This window comes from Sipha flava, unplaced genomic scaffold (genome assembly GCF_003268045.1).
Source record: "Sipha flava isolate LNK unplaced genomic scaffold, YSA_version1 522_pilon_pilon, whole genome shotgun sequence".
Classification (NCBI taxonomy): domain Eukaryota; kingdom Metazoa; phylum Arthropoda; class Insecta; order Hemiptera; family Aphididae; genus Sipha; species Sipha flava.
Window position 1 is genome coordinate 842,888 of NW_020273480.1, and position 16,016 is coordinate 858,903.

At 34.0% G+C, this 16,016-nt stretch overlaps 1 protein-coding gene and 1 long non-coding RNA gene across 3 annotated transcripts in view; both read left to right on the top strand.

Moving 5' to 3' along the window:
• The window catches only part of LOC112690838, a 65,106-nt gene extending 50,759 nt beyond the window's left edge, over positions 1-14,347 (top strand). For both annotated transcript variants that reach the window (XR_003149257.1, XR_003149256.1), the window contains exon 3: positions 14,055-14,347. This is a non-coding gene — a long non-coding RNA (uncharacterized LOC112690838). The remainder of the gene's footprint in view (positions 1-14,054) is intronic.
• Positions 14,348-14,511: 164 nt separating this feature from the next.
• The window catches only part of LOC112690835 (octopamine receptor Oamb), a 57,209-nt gene continuing 55,704 nt past the window's right edge, over positions 14,512-16,016 (top strand). The window contains exon 1 of the mRNA XM_025564929.1: positions 14,512-14,849. Within this exon, the coding sequence (XP_025420714.1) occupies positions 14,598-14,849 (252 nt within the window). The 5' untranslated portion in view covers positions 14,512-14,597. The remainder of the gene's footprint in view (positions 14,850-16,016) is intronic.

A 16,016-nucleotide genomic window follows, 5' to 3' on the forward strand; every position in this document is an offset into this window, starting at 1 on the left:
ACGAGAAACTTCACTGGCACGGAAACCGAATATGAAGGGGTAGGTAAGGGTAAAGGGTAGGTGAGAGAGAAAACTGACGGCGTTCAATCTGAAAGAGATTTTCGTCCTTACGTAACGCAACTACATACGTATATATTTAACATACGAAAACAGTGTCTTGAGGTGGTGTTACCTTCTCTTTTTTTTTTAGTTACAAACCGAGCAAACTTCGAATTGTGTCTGAAAGGGGAAAAAAATACAACAACGACGAAAATAAAAGAAAATTACCTCACCAGCGAAGGAGTGAATAAATTATTATTACGGACAAGAGACGTGTCGTGAGTTTTGTGAATCAGCTCTCGTTTTCTGCCTACGCGTTGCAGCCCGCGGGGGTGGTCGCAACTTACACCATCACCACCAACGCTCTTTAGTCACGTCCCGTGCCGTTGAGTTCGTAGCCGCTCGATGAAATAATTATTACGTCATTCTGTTCTCTTTGTATATACGTTCCATTTATCCCTGTTAACGATGATGATTTTATATATTAATAAAAAATATAAATTTTATAATATAATATTGCACTGGTGGTCAAAGCAGCAGGTAGTCTAGAGCAGCGTTTCCCAAACTCTTGTTGAGGCTAGCCCGGTAATTGATTTTTTCCCTTTCGTGACCCACTGAAATATTATACATTTATCATTGTATAAAAAAAGACAAAATAAAACACATTTGAATGTCCACATAGCATTTTATAATACAATTGAAGTGTTAATTTGTTACTATTATACTGTATAGATACATAAATACAGCGAATGCCATACTATAAGGGTTTTTCATGAAGTATAGTTGATAATCACAATAATTATTATTTATGTTGTAAATAATAGTTATTCGTATAAATGAATTTATTTTCACTAAAAATTTCAAATTATCAAATGAAATGATAAATAACAAATTTAATATGAGAAATTTATTAAATTCTACGACCTGGTAATATATTTTCGTGGCCCGGTAGTGAGTCGCGACACACTATTTGGAAAACACTAGCCTAGAGTTATCAATAGTTTTTGGCCAAAATGAATTGTAAATTGAGTATAATTTTATATTTATGTGGTATAAAGTTATATAAATATAATTTATATTAGTTATGGGTCGAACCCTGATTTTTTAAATCAAACTGAAATTGAACCGAACTTTAAATTATTATTTCGAACTCGAACTGAACCAAACCTTCATATTTTCTACCAAACCGAACCGAACCTATTATGATTTTAAGTCGAACTCAATACTTTTTATCATGTACATTGTACCTACCAACAAATTAAATCAACCATAATTATTAATTACTATTGTATTTTAAGTTTTCGTATTACCTACTCTACATTTTAACTTTTAAGTCTAAGTAATTATATTATTTACTATACATTTAAATTTTAGATAATTTCTTATTATTATTATTATTTTTTAAAACCAGTATTGTACTATCTTGTGTTGTCTTGTAGTTTATAAAATATTCATTGAGTATTAAGTATTGAGTGTAATATGACAATACAACAAGTACATCAATTATCAAAATAATAATTTGATTATATATCCGCGAGATTATTTCGAGTGATATCTCGTTTATTTAAAAAAAAATGAATTCTTGATCTCGAAATGTGTATTGAATGAAAAAATATTTCGAATGATTTTTATGGAACGAAGGAATGAGGGAGGAATACTATTTTTAGTCTTCATAATCAAAAAAGTAAATACTAGTTGTTCACATTAAGTCTTTGTATTTTCAACTCTTGCTACTCGTAAGACTGGTTGTTAGACAATTATTGATGTGTATACGGTCATTCTTAGTTATTTATGTTACCTATAGCTATAATTTATATGAATTACTCAACCACAAAACAACAAACATTTCTCAGAACGTTTTTAAATAAAATTATATTATATTTATATTTATATATTATATTTCAATTAAACATTTCGAATGATTATTTCAAGACATCTCGTGATTATAAAAATGTCTCGATACTAACATTTCGATGATTGAAATCATTCGATTTTGCCCATCACTAATCACGTATCTCAATTATTAATATTTCGAATGATTATTTCGAGACATCCCTCGATTATAAAAATGTCTCGAATACTAATAATTCGATTATTGAAATCATTTTTCTTTACAATAAATCAATAAAATCTTGTCTATATGATACAAAATCAATAAAATTATCAATAATAAATATGCATACCTCAAATAAATAGCGAGTTTTATATTTGTACTGATGCATAGCCTCATATTAGTATTCATATGCAAAAGAGTTGAGTCATCTAGTCTTGATAATAAAGTATTAAAAGTAACCATCGACATATGAAAATAACTATAAAATTTCTATTCCTCATTTCTCAAGTAATAGTTTTCAAATCGTTTTCTAGTTCTGAATCATTATCTAGTAGAGGATGTACCCAAAATCTTCATGTACCAAACGTTTCTTATGAAAATGTCTGTACCGGTAAAAAATTAGAGGGACATATAGTGACAATATGTGTCATTCATGATAATGACTGCGTGTAGACTTCCGGCATTACGTGGTTCTAAACACGTGAAAATATTGTATCGAATAGTTACCGTCTGAACGTGGTCCATGTGTATTTTTTTATTTTGTGACTTCTCTGTATACCGTTTACAACTATGCATTCTTGGCCTGTAATGTCTAAATAAATGTATACTGACAAACTTATACATTTATTTACGAAATAATAAAATAGTAACCACGTGAAAGGCCCACATTTTACAAACGATACACTCTATTATGCATTTTATGCTGTCAATATCTTAGCCCTAAATATTGAAATGCCATTTTACCATTTACCGTGATGGCTGTGAGACGTTTTTCCCAGTTCAATATGCCAATCACACTCATAAACGTTATATTTGATATTTATTCGATATATTTTAAGAGAGAGGGGGAAAGAATTTATGGATAGACCAACATTAGGTAAATGTTATTTTGATTGATTAGCAATGACCTTAAACCCATTGTTGGATGGCAGTCATTATAGCATTTGAAATATTTTCCCAAAATTGAATTTCAATATTGAATGAACACCTGGATTCGGTATTTAGTGTGACTTTTAAAATTACACCCGCATTGAGATATATGTATTTAAAGTTACAATGTATACCATCAAAGAATAACCCACAGATCGCAGAGTTGGCGTAAAAATCACGATGGCTCTCCGACAAAGGTTAAAAAAAATAATATACATTACATATATTATTTGTTTGAATTATTTTGTACGCGTGAAACTTGTTTTCATATTTATATTTAAAACCCAGTACAATGAATGCATTTCTCTCTTTATGAAATAAATATCAACAAAATTGGATTAAACTCGATGAAACCTTACCGTGTTCATAAAATATTTTATCAAACCATAAAAATATGTTTCTTTGAAGGGAAATTACAATTAAATATATATATTCGGGAATGGAGTTTTTTTTTTTTTTAAGATTGCGAGAGAACGAAACTACTTTTACTGATACAGGTATACTCTATGTATTCGTATATTACCGTTGTAAAATGCAATTACAAGAAAAATCACCATGCTGTATACTTTGTAAATGTATTATTTTTAGTCTTTCATGTCGTTGTTGAATATTATAGATGTTAGATGTATATATGTACGTAAACCGTAGCCGGGAGCCTTTTTGCCGAACGAATGAAAAAAAATCGAAATCTTCCGAAAACGGTACTTAAGTTATGCTATTATTATTACATGTAACTAGAGATTTAAATGTATTAAAATATTTCTAATGGAAGAACTGAAAATCCGCGCGAATTATAGAAAACTTCGGAAATTATATTAAAACGAGGGCGTCATTTAAGGGAGAGGGTGCGGTTACACCCCTCACTTTTGAAATAATCACAATTGGCCTGCTAAAATAATTTATCGTGTTTTTATACAATTCAAATTACATTGTATTTTTATATTAACAATATTATTATTAACTTATTTTAATTAAGATAATCAGGGTTGAATTAACATGGTTATAATACCTAATATATTTTAATAAACAAATTTCATCGCTCAAAAATATTAAGTCATATTTACGCTCTTCCATGGGCGATGAGAGTCTAAGCGACCTTATCATTGGAACACATCCGCGATTACGTCTAACGATACGTAATTAATATCATATTATCAATGTGTTCAACACGTTATTGAATTGTAAATATTGGCCACCGCTCGAAATCGATGCGACAACGACGATCGCCAACGATAACGAACACGAACGAACGAAGAAAAAAAATTGTGCTTGCGCTGCACCGTACATTATTGTATTTCTTTGACAACGCAGGACGCACGTACTACAGACACGGTGAATTCGCGAAAAACCGTTTTTTTGCGCGCACATGTGTGTGTGTGTGTGTGTGTGTGTATGTGTGTGTACTTTTCCGCGGGTGTAACGGTATTCACGAGGATTTATTTCCAAGCAAATCATATAGTTTTCGTAACGGTCTTTCGAGTAGGTATATCTAAACGTGATGTACTCTACGAATAACGACGCGGATAAAATACCCAATGGTAGAGCGAATCCGCCGCCGAACTTTCGAAAGGACGAAAAAAAAGGTTCGTGCATGTGGGAGTGATTTCTGGAGAAACACGTCGAATACATATGAGGCGCATAGAACCAGAATAGCCTAACTCACAAAAGTGTAATTGTGGAGGACGGGCATTTCAAGTTTTGACTATTTTTCATTTTTTTTTTTTCTTATTAGGCATAGACATATTACTAGCATAGGGTTAGGTCACTTGGTTCTAAAATTATATATCATAATCACAAAGTCAAATACAACTATGTGCTGCTATCTAGTAAATACATTTTTTATGGGATAGGTCATTGTGAATTTCAAATATCATATAAATGTGAAATCTTTTATCGTTTAAAACAAAATATGATTTTTTATGGGTTTGATTGTTCTGGTTCTATGTGCCTCATATAAAACAATATGACAACAGCACATTGTAATGAACCAGCTACACAAACACGCGTTATGCATAAAAACCGTATTACGTGTTACCGGAGTGTACGTCGCTATACCACGCGCTAAGCTGCCGTTGATTAAACGACGACGAAGCCGATGAAACTGATATTATGGTAATATATTGTGTGCGAACACCACTCATTAACTCGAGCGCCAACCATATTCCATGATCGAATCGTGTGTTTTTACGCTTCCTGATTTTGGACGGTTTTTGTTTCGATTTTAACGCTATACCTTGTACCTATTTAACAATAATGTAGCATTTTACCTTGTGTTAATATCAATTTTTCAGAATTTTCGATGAAATCATACGGTCGCAACGTTTGAACCCGTATATTCTCCACATTGTTTCACATGAAAAGTGTAAAATAATTAGAACATTGATTTTTTTTTTTTTTTTTTGCATGTTAAATGAGAATACACAAAAAACAGGAATCTCGACAAAAATCTATGGTATTTTTCATCTTGCACGTAATACACACATTCATATTCGAATTTTTGCATTATATTTGATTTATTTTAAAGACACGACGAAAAACGAAAATTATCAACATTTTATCCGACATTGTTAGTTTAAAGGTCTATAAGTAAAAATAATATTCAAATCGTTTACATTTATCTAGACCAAAAAGTTTGAATTATTGTTTTGTTTTTCATCCATAGATAATATTTATTATGCTGTAAGTAAAACAACAGCTGCAAAGACATATCTACACCGAAATGAAAAATATTCTTCTTTAACGATGGGATAAGTACCACCGTAATGTTCTAAACACTAACAATTATATTTCAACCTAATCTTTGATAAAGTCGTATTCCAGACTGAACATCTATGATTATTTTTTACAGTACAAATACAATAGCATATTATTACTATAAATAGATGCACTCGAGTTATCTCAACAATATGTTCGTTAAGTATTATTCTAAAACTTGTTACGTTTTTATCGATGACGACCAGTGGATAATTGCATTATCGTTAAGCTGGTTACACATTACTAGTTTTAGGCATACGCGTCTTAAAAACGCAGCCAAACGCTACGGTTCCACGATACTGTGTACCTGAGTATGCAAACCGTGTTCGGTTTTATTTTTCGGAGTTTAAAAGTTGCGTTTTAAAACGCGTACGGTAGCGTCGAAAACGCGTAGTGTTTACACACAAACTTGATTTTCGGAAAAACTCTGTGTTTCACGACCGAACGATCAACACTTTCACATGGTTTCCTATTATTATCGATTTTCTCTGCGTTCGCTAATAATGACACAAGGCTTGGAGAAATCGGATTTGTATTTCAACGTGAACGTCGAACGCAGTATTCTAATAAATTATTCACATGCACATAATATATAGTATATAGTCAACCATGGTAGTTTTAACCAAATACAGGGCTTAACAATATATACCAGCACCACAGGAACCGAAATCGTAATAATTACTTATCGATATTGTAGTAATTTCGGTGCGCTGTTCATGATTATTAAACGTACAAGTGCGACATCCCTACGGCGATGGTTTATAATTGGTTAATAAAAAAAAAAAAAAGAGTTAAGTGACAAAAAAATTAAGGCAATCATTTATCTTTCCTGCTTTTTAATGTATTTTAATTTTCACTTAAAATGAATTCCTGGCTCCACGAACAATACACGCATTAGAGGGGGGAGGGGGGAGGGAAGAACTTAACAGAGAAAATATAACGTTATAATGCAGCTGTTATAAGAAAACAAAATTGAAAATTGATTTAACGTTAGTAACTCGCCCTGTTGAATAACATTAACGGTGTATATTGTTTGTCAAATTCATGATATTCTCATTTAAAATAATATAAAATAATGGACCATTTTTATGTGACAAGTTTCTGACGAAATTGTTGACATTTTTTACGATTTTTCTTTTCGCATAGCTGTTCCAAATACTTCCCAGCGGGACCTCACGTCCCCCATATTTTATTTTTGGTTTGAGGAGATGAGGGAAGAACATTTTTTCACTCTTCTATGTTAACTAGGAAATATTTTATTTGGTTTAATAATGTTGCTTTTAATAATTAGGTAATAATAAGTAAATAAAGATAAAAATGATTAGAATTTACGACGGTTGAGTGCATTTTAATAAACATTTTTTTTCATCAAAATAATTATGTTGGCCTAAAATAGTAAAATATTTCAATTCCTAAGCAGGGTGATTCAGTTATTTACTAATATACTCATATATAAATAAAATAGTCACATTTATACGCATATAGTTTATTTGTAGATCAGTGTTTCTCAACCTTTTTACTACCACGGACCACTTCGACAATATTTTATAGGTCGCGGACCACCTCAATTTTACGTAAACTAGGAAGACCTTTTTTTTTTTGCTCATTAACAATAATTTATAATTTCTTTATAAGAGGCGTTTAATAATGCTTATAATTGATTTTTTTTTATTAAAGTTAAAAATAATTAAAAATTTAATACAAACTAATATTCTAAAAAAATTTACATTACATTATTATAGTTATTTAAGGTAAATTACAAAAATTATAAAAACAATTTAATGCGATTTTTGTGCTTGCATTTCGTTCACTAACAAAGATATTCTTGGGTTGATACTGCTCAAAGCTACACGCAAGTCTTTAGTGGGGTCCAACAGATTTCTCTGTTTATTTTTAATGTAGAGTAGTCCAGAAAATCCTTGTTCGCACAAATAAGTTATCGAAAACATGACTAAATATCTTAATGCGATTTCTCGAAGTTTAGGGTACGCAATCGCTTTTTTACACCAATACTCTTCGATATCCATGCCAGATTCAAATGTATCCTTACAGTTTCGATCGTTTTGTAACTCTATCAAATCTTCCTGGTTATTATAAGGTACCTCATTGATTTTAATGATAAAAGGGTTTCGAATCATACTTCGTATACCATTTGTTTCCAAATCATTATATTCTGGAAAATACCGATTAAACTCATTTTTAAGTTTTTTAAAATGTTGTAAAACGTTTTGCTGTACCTCATTTACGAGGTCAGCATATTTTTCGTTATCAACCAAGCTTTTCAGTATTTGAAATGCTGAATAATTATTCATCTCAACTTTACTTATCCACAAATCAATTTTACACATAAACGCTCGAAGTTTATCTTCAAATATGAATATATTTGGAGAACCTTCCAGTTTATTATTTCCAGAACCTTGTAATTGCAAATTAAGCTTGTTTAAATGTTCGAAGATATCGACAAGATAAATAAGCCAGGTATATTTCAAACTTATGATCACAAATACATTTCAATAAATTATCATTTTTTTTCTCAGTTAAAAACATTGCCACCTCCTCCTTTAGTGAAAATAACCGTGCCAACATGTTACCTTTCGAAAGCCATCGGACTTTGGTATGAAAAAGTAAAATTTCATATTCAGAGTCCAAGTCCGAACATATTTTTTTAAAAATGCGAGTATTCAGTGCACTAGTTTTGATGGTGTTTACCAACTTTATGGCCTGTTTCAAACTATATTGGAGTTCTTCAGGTAATGTTTTTGATGCTAATACTTATCGATGAATAATACAATGTGTTGTCAATACTCTATGGTTTTTTTCTTTCACCAACGTTGCTGAGCGTGATCCCAACATAGTTGGAGCACCATCCTTACAAAAACCTGCTAATTTTTCCCACATAATGTCGTGCTTTTCAAAATAATCATTTATTATCTTCAGTATATCACTTCCTTTTGATGTAGTACTCAATTCTTTTAACAATAAAAGCTCTTCTTTTATTAAATTGTCGTTGTCCAAAAATCGAACAAAAACCAGTAACTGACAACATTGTGAAACATCTGTACTTTCATCACACTGCAATGCGTAAAAAGGCGAATTTTTTATTTTTACTAGTAATTGTTCTTCGATATCGAAAGACATTTTATCAATACGAGTTTTCACAGTATTATTCGATAATGGAATTTCTTGAATTTTCTTTTTAGCTTCCGCACCTAAAATTTCTTCTACGGAAGTTAGTAAACAAGGCTTTAATAAATTTTCACCAATTGTGTGTGGTTTCTTTGATTTTGCGATTAATTGTGAAATTTTAAATGACGCAGATAGAACTTTTTCGTTTGCCTCAAATCTTGAACCACTTTTTCCTAGTTTCGTTTTTTTTAAATTTTCTGATTTACCCACGAAAAACTCTGGTGGTTAATCACTAAATTTAGGATGGACACTTTTTAAATGCCGTTCTAACTTAGCGGGTTTCAACGCATCATTACTGAGAACGGTGGCACATATTACACACTGTGATCGAATTTCACGGTTAGTTTCGATTGCGATAAATCCAAATTTTATGTATCCATCGTTATACTTTCTTTTCGGAGCCATATTTCGACAATCTAACACACGAAAAATTAAAAAGAACACAAACGTCGACTACGGAATACGGTTACGGAGACACTAACAACAAAAACCAACAATATTATATTCAACTTTGAACATAATCTGTTAAATTGTGCCGATATAATCTAATCTTAATGTAAAAATGTAAAAAAAAAATTAGATTATCGGTTGAAATAATAACATGGGTTTCACTACGTAATATAAATTTATAAATAAATTTATTTATAAAAATATTTTTACATTTTGTAAGTATGGCTCGCGGACCATAGGTTGGGAACCTATGTTGTAGATAAACAATATTGAAAAATAATTATGGTGGATCATGGCCTAAAGAGAACTAGGGGTAATTATACTTTCTTCTATAAGAAAGGTCACCAAAATTATACTCGATAATAATTCGTATGTATTTATTTTATAGAAACGATCAAAAATATCAAAGTTAATTTTTTTTTTTCAAATGAAATTTCATGACGTGCTGGACCAATTACTATGTTTATAAATCACCGACGCTCGTTTATCATACGTAGGATGAAGTAGACCAAGGGGTGTTTCATACCCCTCCCCATCCACAAAAATTGAGTTTTTAATTTTTCAGTTGGCCTTCTAATAAAAACCGAGCAACTGTACATATTAGCTAGTAGATTTGTAAATAATTATAACAGACATTAATTAATATTGAACCGCAGTTATTGAAATTTGAAAGACTATATTATATCGCCAACACGGCAATTTAATATAAATTTGATATCATAATCTAATATTAATTTGTACTTTGTACACCGGTCATGTCACGATAATGCTACTAATGGTGAGTAATTTTTGGACTACATTTTTACTGGAGATCAGACTTGGGTCCACTACTATACGACATCAGAAACGAAAGAATAATCCCGTCTGTGGAAGCTTTCAGAGTCGCCCAGAGTCACCGAAACCACGCAAATTTGAACAAACACTGTCTGTCGGCAATGTGATGGTGACCGTGTTTCGGGACAGGAAGGGCCTATCATTGTGTGAGTTCTTCCGGGCCGGTACAACAATCAATGCCTACCGCTATTGTCAGACGTTGCGGAAGATTTGTCGCACGATCCAAAACAAAAGGAGAGGTATGCCACGAAAGGAGTGCTTTTGCATCTGGATAACGCTCGTCCGCATATCAACCATGTCACAGTCAATTTCGTCAACCAATTAAGATGGGACACTATCACACACATCCACCCAACACAGCCTAGACATAGCTCCTAGTGATTACTATATTTTCTCTGAAACGATGAATATCTGGATGGAACTCATTGCACAACGGGAGAGGAGCTGAAACAAGAGGTTTTAAGCTATCTTCTCGATCCATATACGTCTCAGGCATAACAAAAATATGGTAAAAAATATACCGTATGGAAAAACGCATCTATTTCAATGGCGATTATTAAACGGTTTCGGTGAAAAAACCAAAGCAAGTCCGGGGTGAAATTGTTGAGTTGGCCGAAATTCTAACTCTGACCCCCCAATAAAAATTCTCCACGGTACTCTCCTGTACGTAGATAATAATAATATTGTAATATCTGATGACGCAGCAGCAATGATCGGAAATCGCGTGTACGTGATAAAATGTTACATAATTCAAACTTAATGATGTATTATTATAGCAGCGTAGACAACTCGTTTAAATTATTATTATTATCATTGTCGCGTATACGACACTATAAATTATGCATTTTCCCGCGTACCACATCAGCACCAGGTTTAAGGGCACCAGATCGTTTCATAATATTATATTCTACACGTAGAGACGAGCAATTATTATTATTATTATTATCTACCCAACGAACATTCGAAATGTAATTTTCCTTCTCGCTTCCAGTTTCCTCTGAAACAAATGAAAGAACATTTTCAAATTTAAAAATAATTAAAAGATAATTAGGGAATTCTATTCAATTATGAAATTTTAAAGAAATATATTTAATATATACAATAAATTAAATATTTTGTTTACGGGGAAGATTGAATGGTTTAGCGATGTTGTCAATAATCAAAAACTATATAATAGACGAAGAAATTATTGATGAACTATCAAAAAACAATCATGTTTACCTTTTATATAATAAAAAAAAAAACTTAATTTGTATTTTTTATAATATTATAAACTTACCTATTTTTTAGACCCCCCCCCTTCCAAAAGAAATTTGAAAATACGCCACTGATACTGGCCGTTTGGACGCTGAGAAATTTGAACGTCAAAAAAATGTAAACAGTTTTCCATCGTACCTCGTATTGTATTGTGGAATATCGTTTTGTTTTTCGTATTCATTATAGTCGTTATCGCCATTGTTAATATTTTTATAGTTCCATTTAGTCGATAATATTTTGATAATTAACAACGTACAAGTAACGTGTAAACATGTGCATCATTGAAGTTACAAATTTATTCATTGATAATTGTTTTCTTTTTGTGTTTGTTTTATTTATAATTCCATTAATTGTAACATTGTTTTATGTATAATTTCATTGATTTAAATACTTTATTATTATATATTTTTATGGATCGACAAGATAATATACTACATATTAACGGTGTAATACTGTTTCTATTTTTTGTACCTACGTCTAAAAAGCTACGTATAATATCCCTCTATTCATTAATAATATATTATTGTTATTTCGGTTACCGGCACAGAGTAGGTGAATGTACATTCACAATGAAAATTGTAATATGATGACTGCAGCCCGAATTACCATTGATTTTATTTGTGACCCAGGGCAACCACGTCGAACAATATTCTATGATTATTGTTGCATGCCCAGTGGTCATCGTATAAACGACAAATTATCCAAAAACTAATATTAACTATCAATTCGCCATGGGTCGTAGTCATATAATAATAATAATAGCATTAATAGATTATGCAGTTGTAGATTTGATAGTGATGAGAGTCATACTGCCTCCTCCCCGGAATGGAAAATTTCAATAAAAAAATAAAAATGTAGGTTCTGTTTAGTGTTCCGGAAAAAAAAAGGTTTTTTATTAAAACCATATTAAAAAATATTTACGGACACAGACACAGCGATTGCTATAGAAATGTGCGATAATTATAGTATATTTAGACGCATTGAATTTGTAGTTTAAATAATTGGTTTTTTTTTTTACATTTACATTAACATTTTTTACGTATATATCTGAGCAACGTTGCCATTTTAAAATTCCATATTCCATATTCATCGTGTCCAAGTACGATGGCGCGTGTAAAAACCATCCCCCCAAACAATTTGTATGTTTGTGCATAAAGAGCAAAAATATTAACGCGATGTACCCCAAACACATGTCACTTGCTTAACCATTGGTTGATCCTTGTTATGTAATATAATAAAACGTCGAAAAAATACGCACACATAACAGTTATATCTACAAAAATTTAATTAAACAATTTAAAACCTAGCCGAATAGACGTTTAGTATAATCACAAGCTCGTTTGAACTCTATCACGGCTGGCCAGACGGCGGAAAAATGATTATGCGTATTATTCATTTGCGCGTTAATAAACTGTCCGTGACATAGTGATCAGATCTCGAAATGGGATAAAAACGCTCCAATCCGTTGTTGAGTCCACGACCCAAATTGGGATTAAATTCGTATAAGGATTTTATCACGAGGAAATTATTTAAATTAAAACGATACGCATGTTATGATTTTTATCATTATCGATTAATAAACCGTTGACAATAATTTAATACACCGCCTAATTCTCTCGTATGAACGAATCGAAATTACGTTATCGGATTCGTCGATTGACTTGCAACAGTTTATCGAAAAAGTCTCGAAGAACGCTTTCCATTCACGTTTACTCACGACCCCTGTTCGCCATCAATGTCGCATCAAGGATGTAAACGCGGTGGCCGAGACTGTGCCTTTTCCGTTTTCAATGAAAACACCGACCAATTTCCTTGTGTCGACCAATCTTCCCATACCCTCTCCGGATTATCCTTGTTTGCTCATCCTTGGTCCCTCTGTTACCGGATTACGCCTACTGGTCTCCTCCACTAGCTGTACCCTTTATTGTCTCATCTGTTTCAAGTGATTTGCAATTGAACTCTACCCGCACCACCCCCAAACTCTATGACGGACCACACAATTGATGAAACATCGGTGAAAAACATGAAACAACAAATAATCCTCGAATCGGGATGAAAAATTTCATCGTTCAGCGCCCGGGAGGAGGCATGCTTGCCCGTAGGGAGGGTGCAAAAAGGTCCATTGCCCCTATTAGGAATTTTTGTTTCAAAACTAATGTTAATTTAATACCACGCATATTAATTATAACATAATTTTATTGAGATCCATTTATTAAGTTTAGTAAAATTTATTATATTTTTAGATAATCTAAAATGTATAATCATGAACGAATTTATTAGTTTACAATATCTACACATGACTGCATATCGTTTAAAACTATAAATTCTTCCGAGAATCAATTTCTATGGTATTTGATTTTGTTCTCATTTATTTTTAGATACACGTTTTTTTTGGCCCTTAGAATTTTAATCATGTCTCGGGTAGAATTTTATCCTGTTGGCGTGCTTGGGGGGAGGCCCTCCGACGAATAGAGTGTAAGCGAAACGCAGTGCACCGCTGGCGGTAGCATTATATTCATTTAACTAATAAAACGTATTGTCTGTGTTTCAGGCGTGTTCGGCCGGTGTGAAATCGAATCGTATTCCGTAGCCGTTGTCATGCAGTACGGCCGTCGCTGACGTGCGTCGTAAACCGTTGCGGCCATGACGACGCGTTGGTGGTGGCGATGATCAGCAGCGGTGCGACCGCGGTAACGATGTCGGTAACGAGAACGCCGCCACGGCCGGTGACCACTGCGGCCGCGGCGTCGGTGATGGCCGCGACCGCGTGTTAGTGGCCGACACCACGTGTCCGTCTCTTATGTCGGTGTTTGGGTCGACGGCAAAAGCGACGAGAACAGCGACGACCGCGTCGGCGGCGGCGGCGGTCCCAGTGGTGGCCGTCGTGACGGCCGCGCGACTACGACCGGGACGCGGACGATCGATCGCTGCTGCATCGCTGCTCCGCTGACGGCCTCTAACGGTCGCCGCACGCTACCACCACCACCACCAACACCACCACCATCGCGCCGCTGTCGCATCCGACGACGACCGCGAACGGACAGCGGCCGCACCGGATCGGACCGAAACGCGCACCGCTGGTGTCCCGGACCCGATGAACCGGACCGAGTGCCAGACGCTGCGCGACTCGTTGGTGTGGAAGGACGCGCAGGTGCTGGGTGCCCTGGCCGGCCTGTCGTTCATCGCTCTGATCGTCACCGTCGGCAACACGCTGGTCGTGGCCGCCGTGTTCAACAGCTCCAAGCTGCGCTCGCCCACCAACACGTTCATTGTGTCGCTGGCTGTCTCCGACCTGATGGTCGGCGTGGCCGTGCTGCCGTTCAGCGCCACCTGGGAGGTGTTCAAGGTAATGTTCGCTACCCGAACGCGGTTACCGATAACCGTTTAGATTTTAGACCTCACGATCAGTGCCGTAACAACCAAACATCGTGACTGGGGCGAACCTTCAAAATGCACCCTTTTGTATTTTTAATTTAAAAATACTATGCTCGTTAGATGTTATTTTCAATGATCAATTTAATTAATATTTTAATAATAAATAATTTAAATAGATATTAATAAATATATAATAATAAATAGATTAGATAATAAATATTTTGCAAACAAAACATACGACATCGATCATTGTAATTTTTAACATTAAATGCAAGATTTTCGTTTTTGTGCTCTCCCAGGAATTGCGCCCGGGGCGTACTAACCTCTCGCTACCCCCTTGTTACGGCCCTGTGCACGGCTAAACGTTGAAATCGGAACGTGGACGTGGCCACCGCAACGCATCATTTGCTTTGCACTATCTGATGATAACAGTTACACGAACCGCGGTAAAAGTTTAACACGTATTTTCATCGAATTGATATGCAAACATCGATCATACACCGACGTCTGTGTACCGTCCATCAACGCGTTATACGATACTCGTCGTACGATACATGTTTAGGCGCTACAAAGTCGACGATGATAATGAAACCGTTCCATTGCAATAATAATTCAAAAATTATTCAGTACCTCCATGTGAGGAGTGCCTACGAATTGAATGACGTATGTGTTCAATTTAATGGTATTCCCCACGAACCATCGATATTTTATCTTTATCGTTCAATCTAACGGTTTTATATCATTCCAACCTCACCTTCCACTCGCAAAGGAAAATACGTAATTTTTGTCGTAAGATAAATAAAAACAATACCAGGAACAATAAGCTTGTGATAGTACGCGCAAGTTTCTTCTTTTCATCACCAATGGGCTTAACTTAACAACTTTTTTCTCCTAACTCTTATTCCGAATCCTCTCTTAATGAAATCCTATACAATCTCAATAACGTTTCGACAAGCATTTTATCTCTTTTACCATATCTCAATTCTAATTTAATTACAATTTTACGCTTATCCCTTTTTTCGTGATAAAACATATGGTTTTAAAAATCCTTTGTGCAACGTTCGGTAGGTACCAGGTTTACTTTTATATTCGTTCAGTTTTTGAACTGTTGTAATATTTTAACATTAGAGCAGAGGTA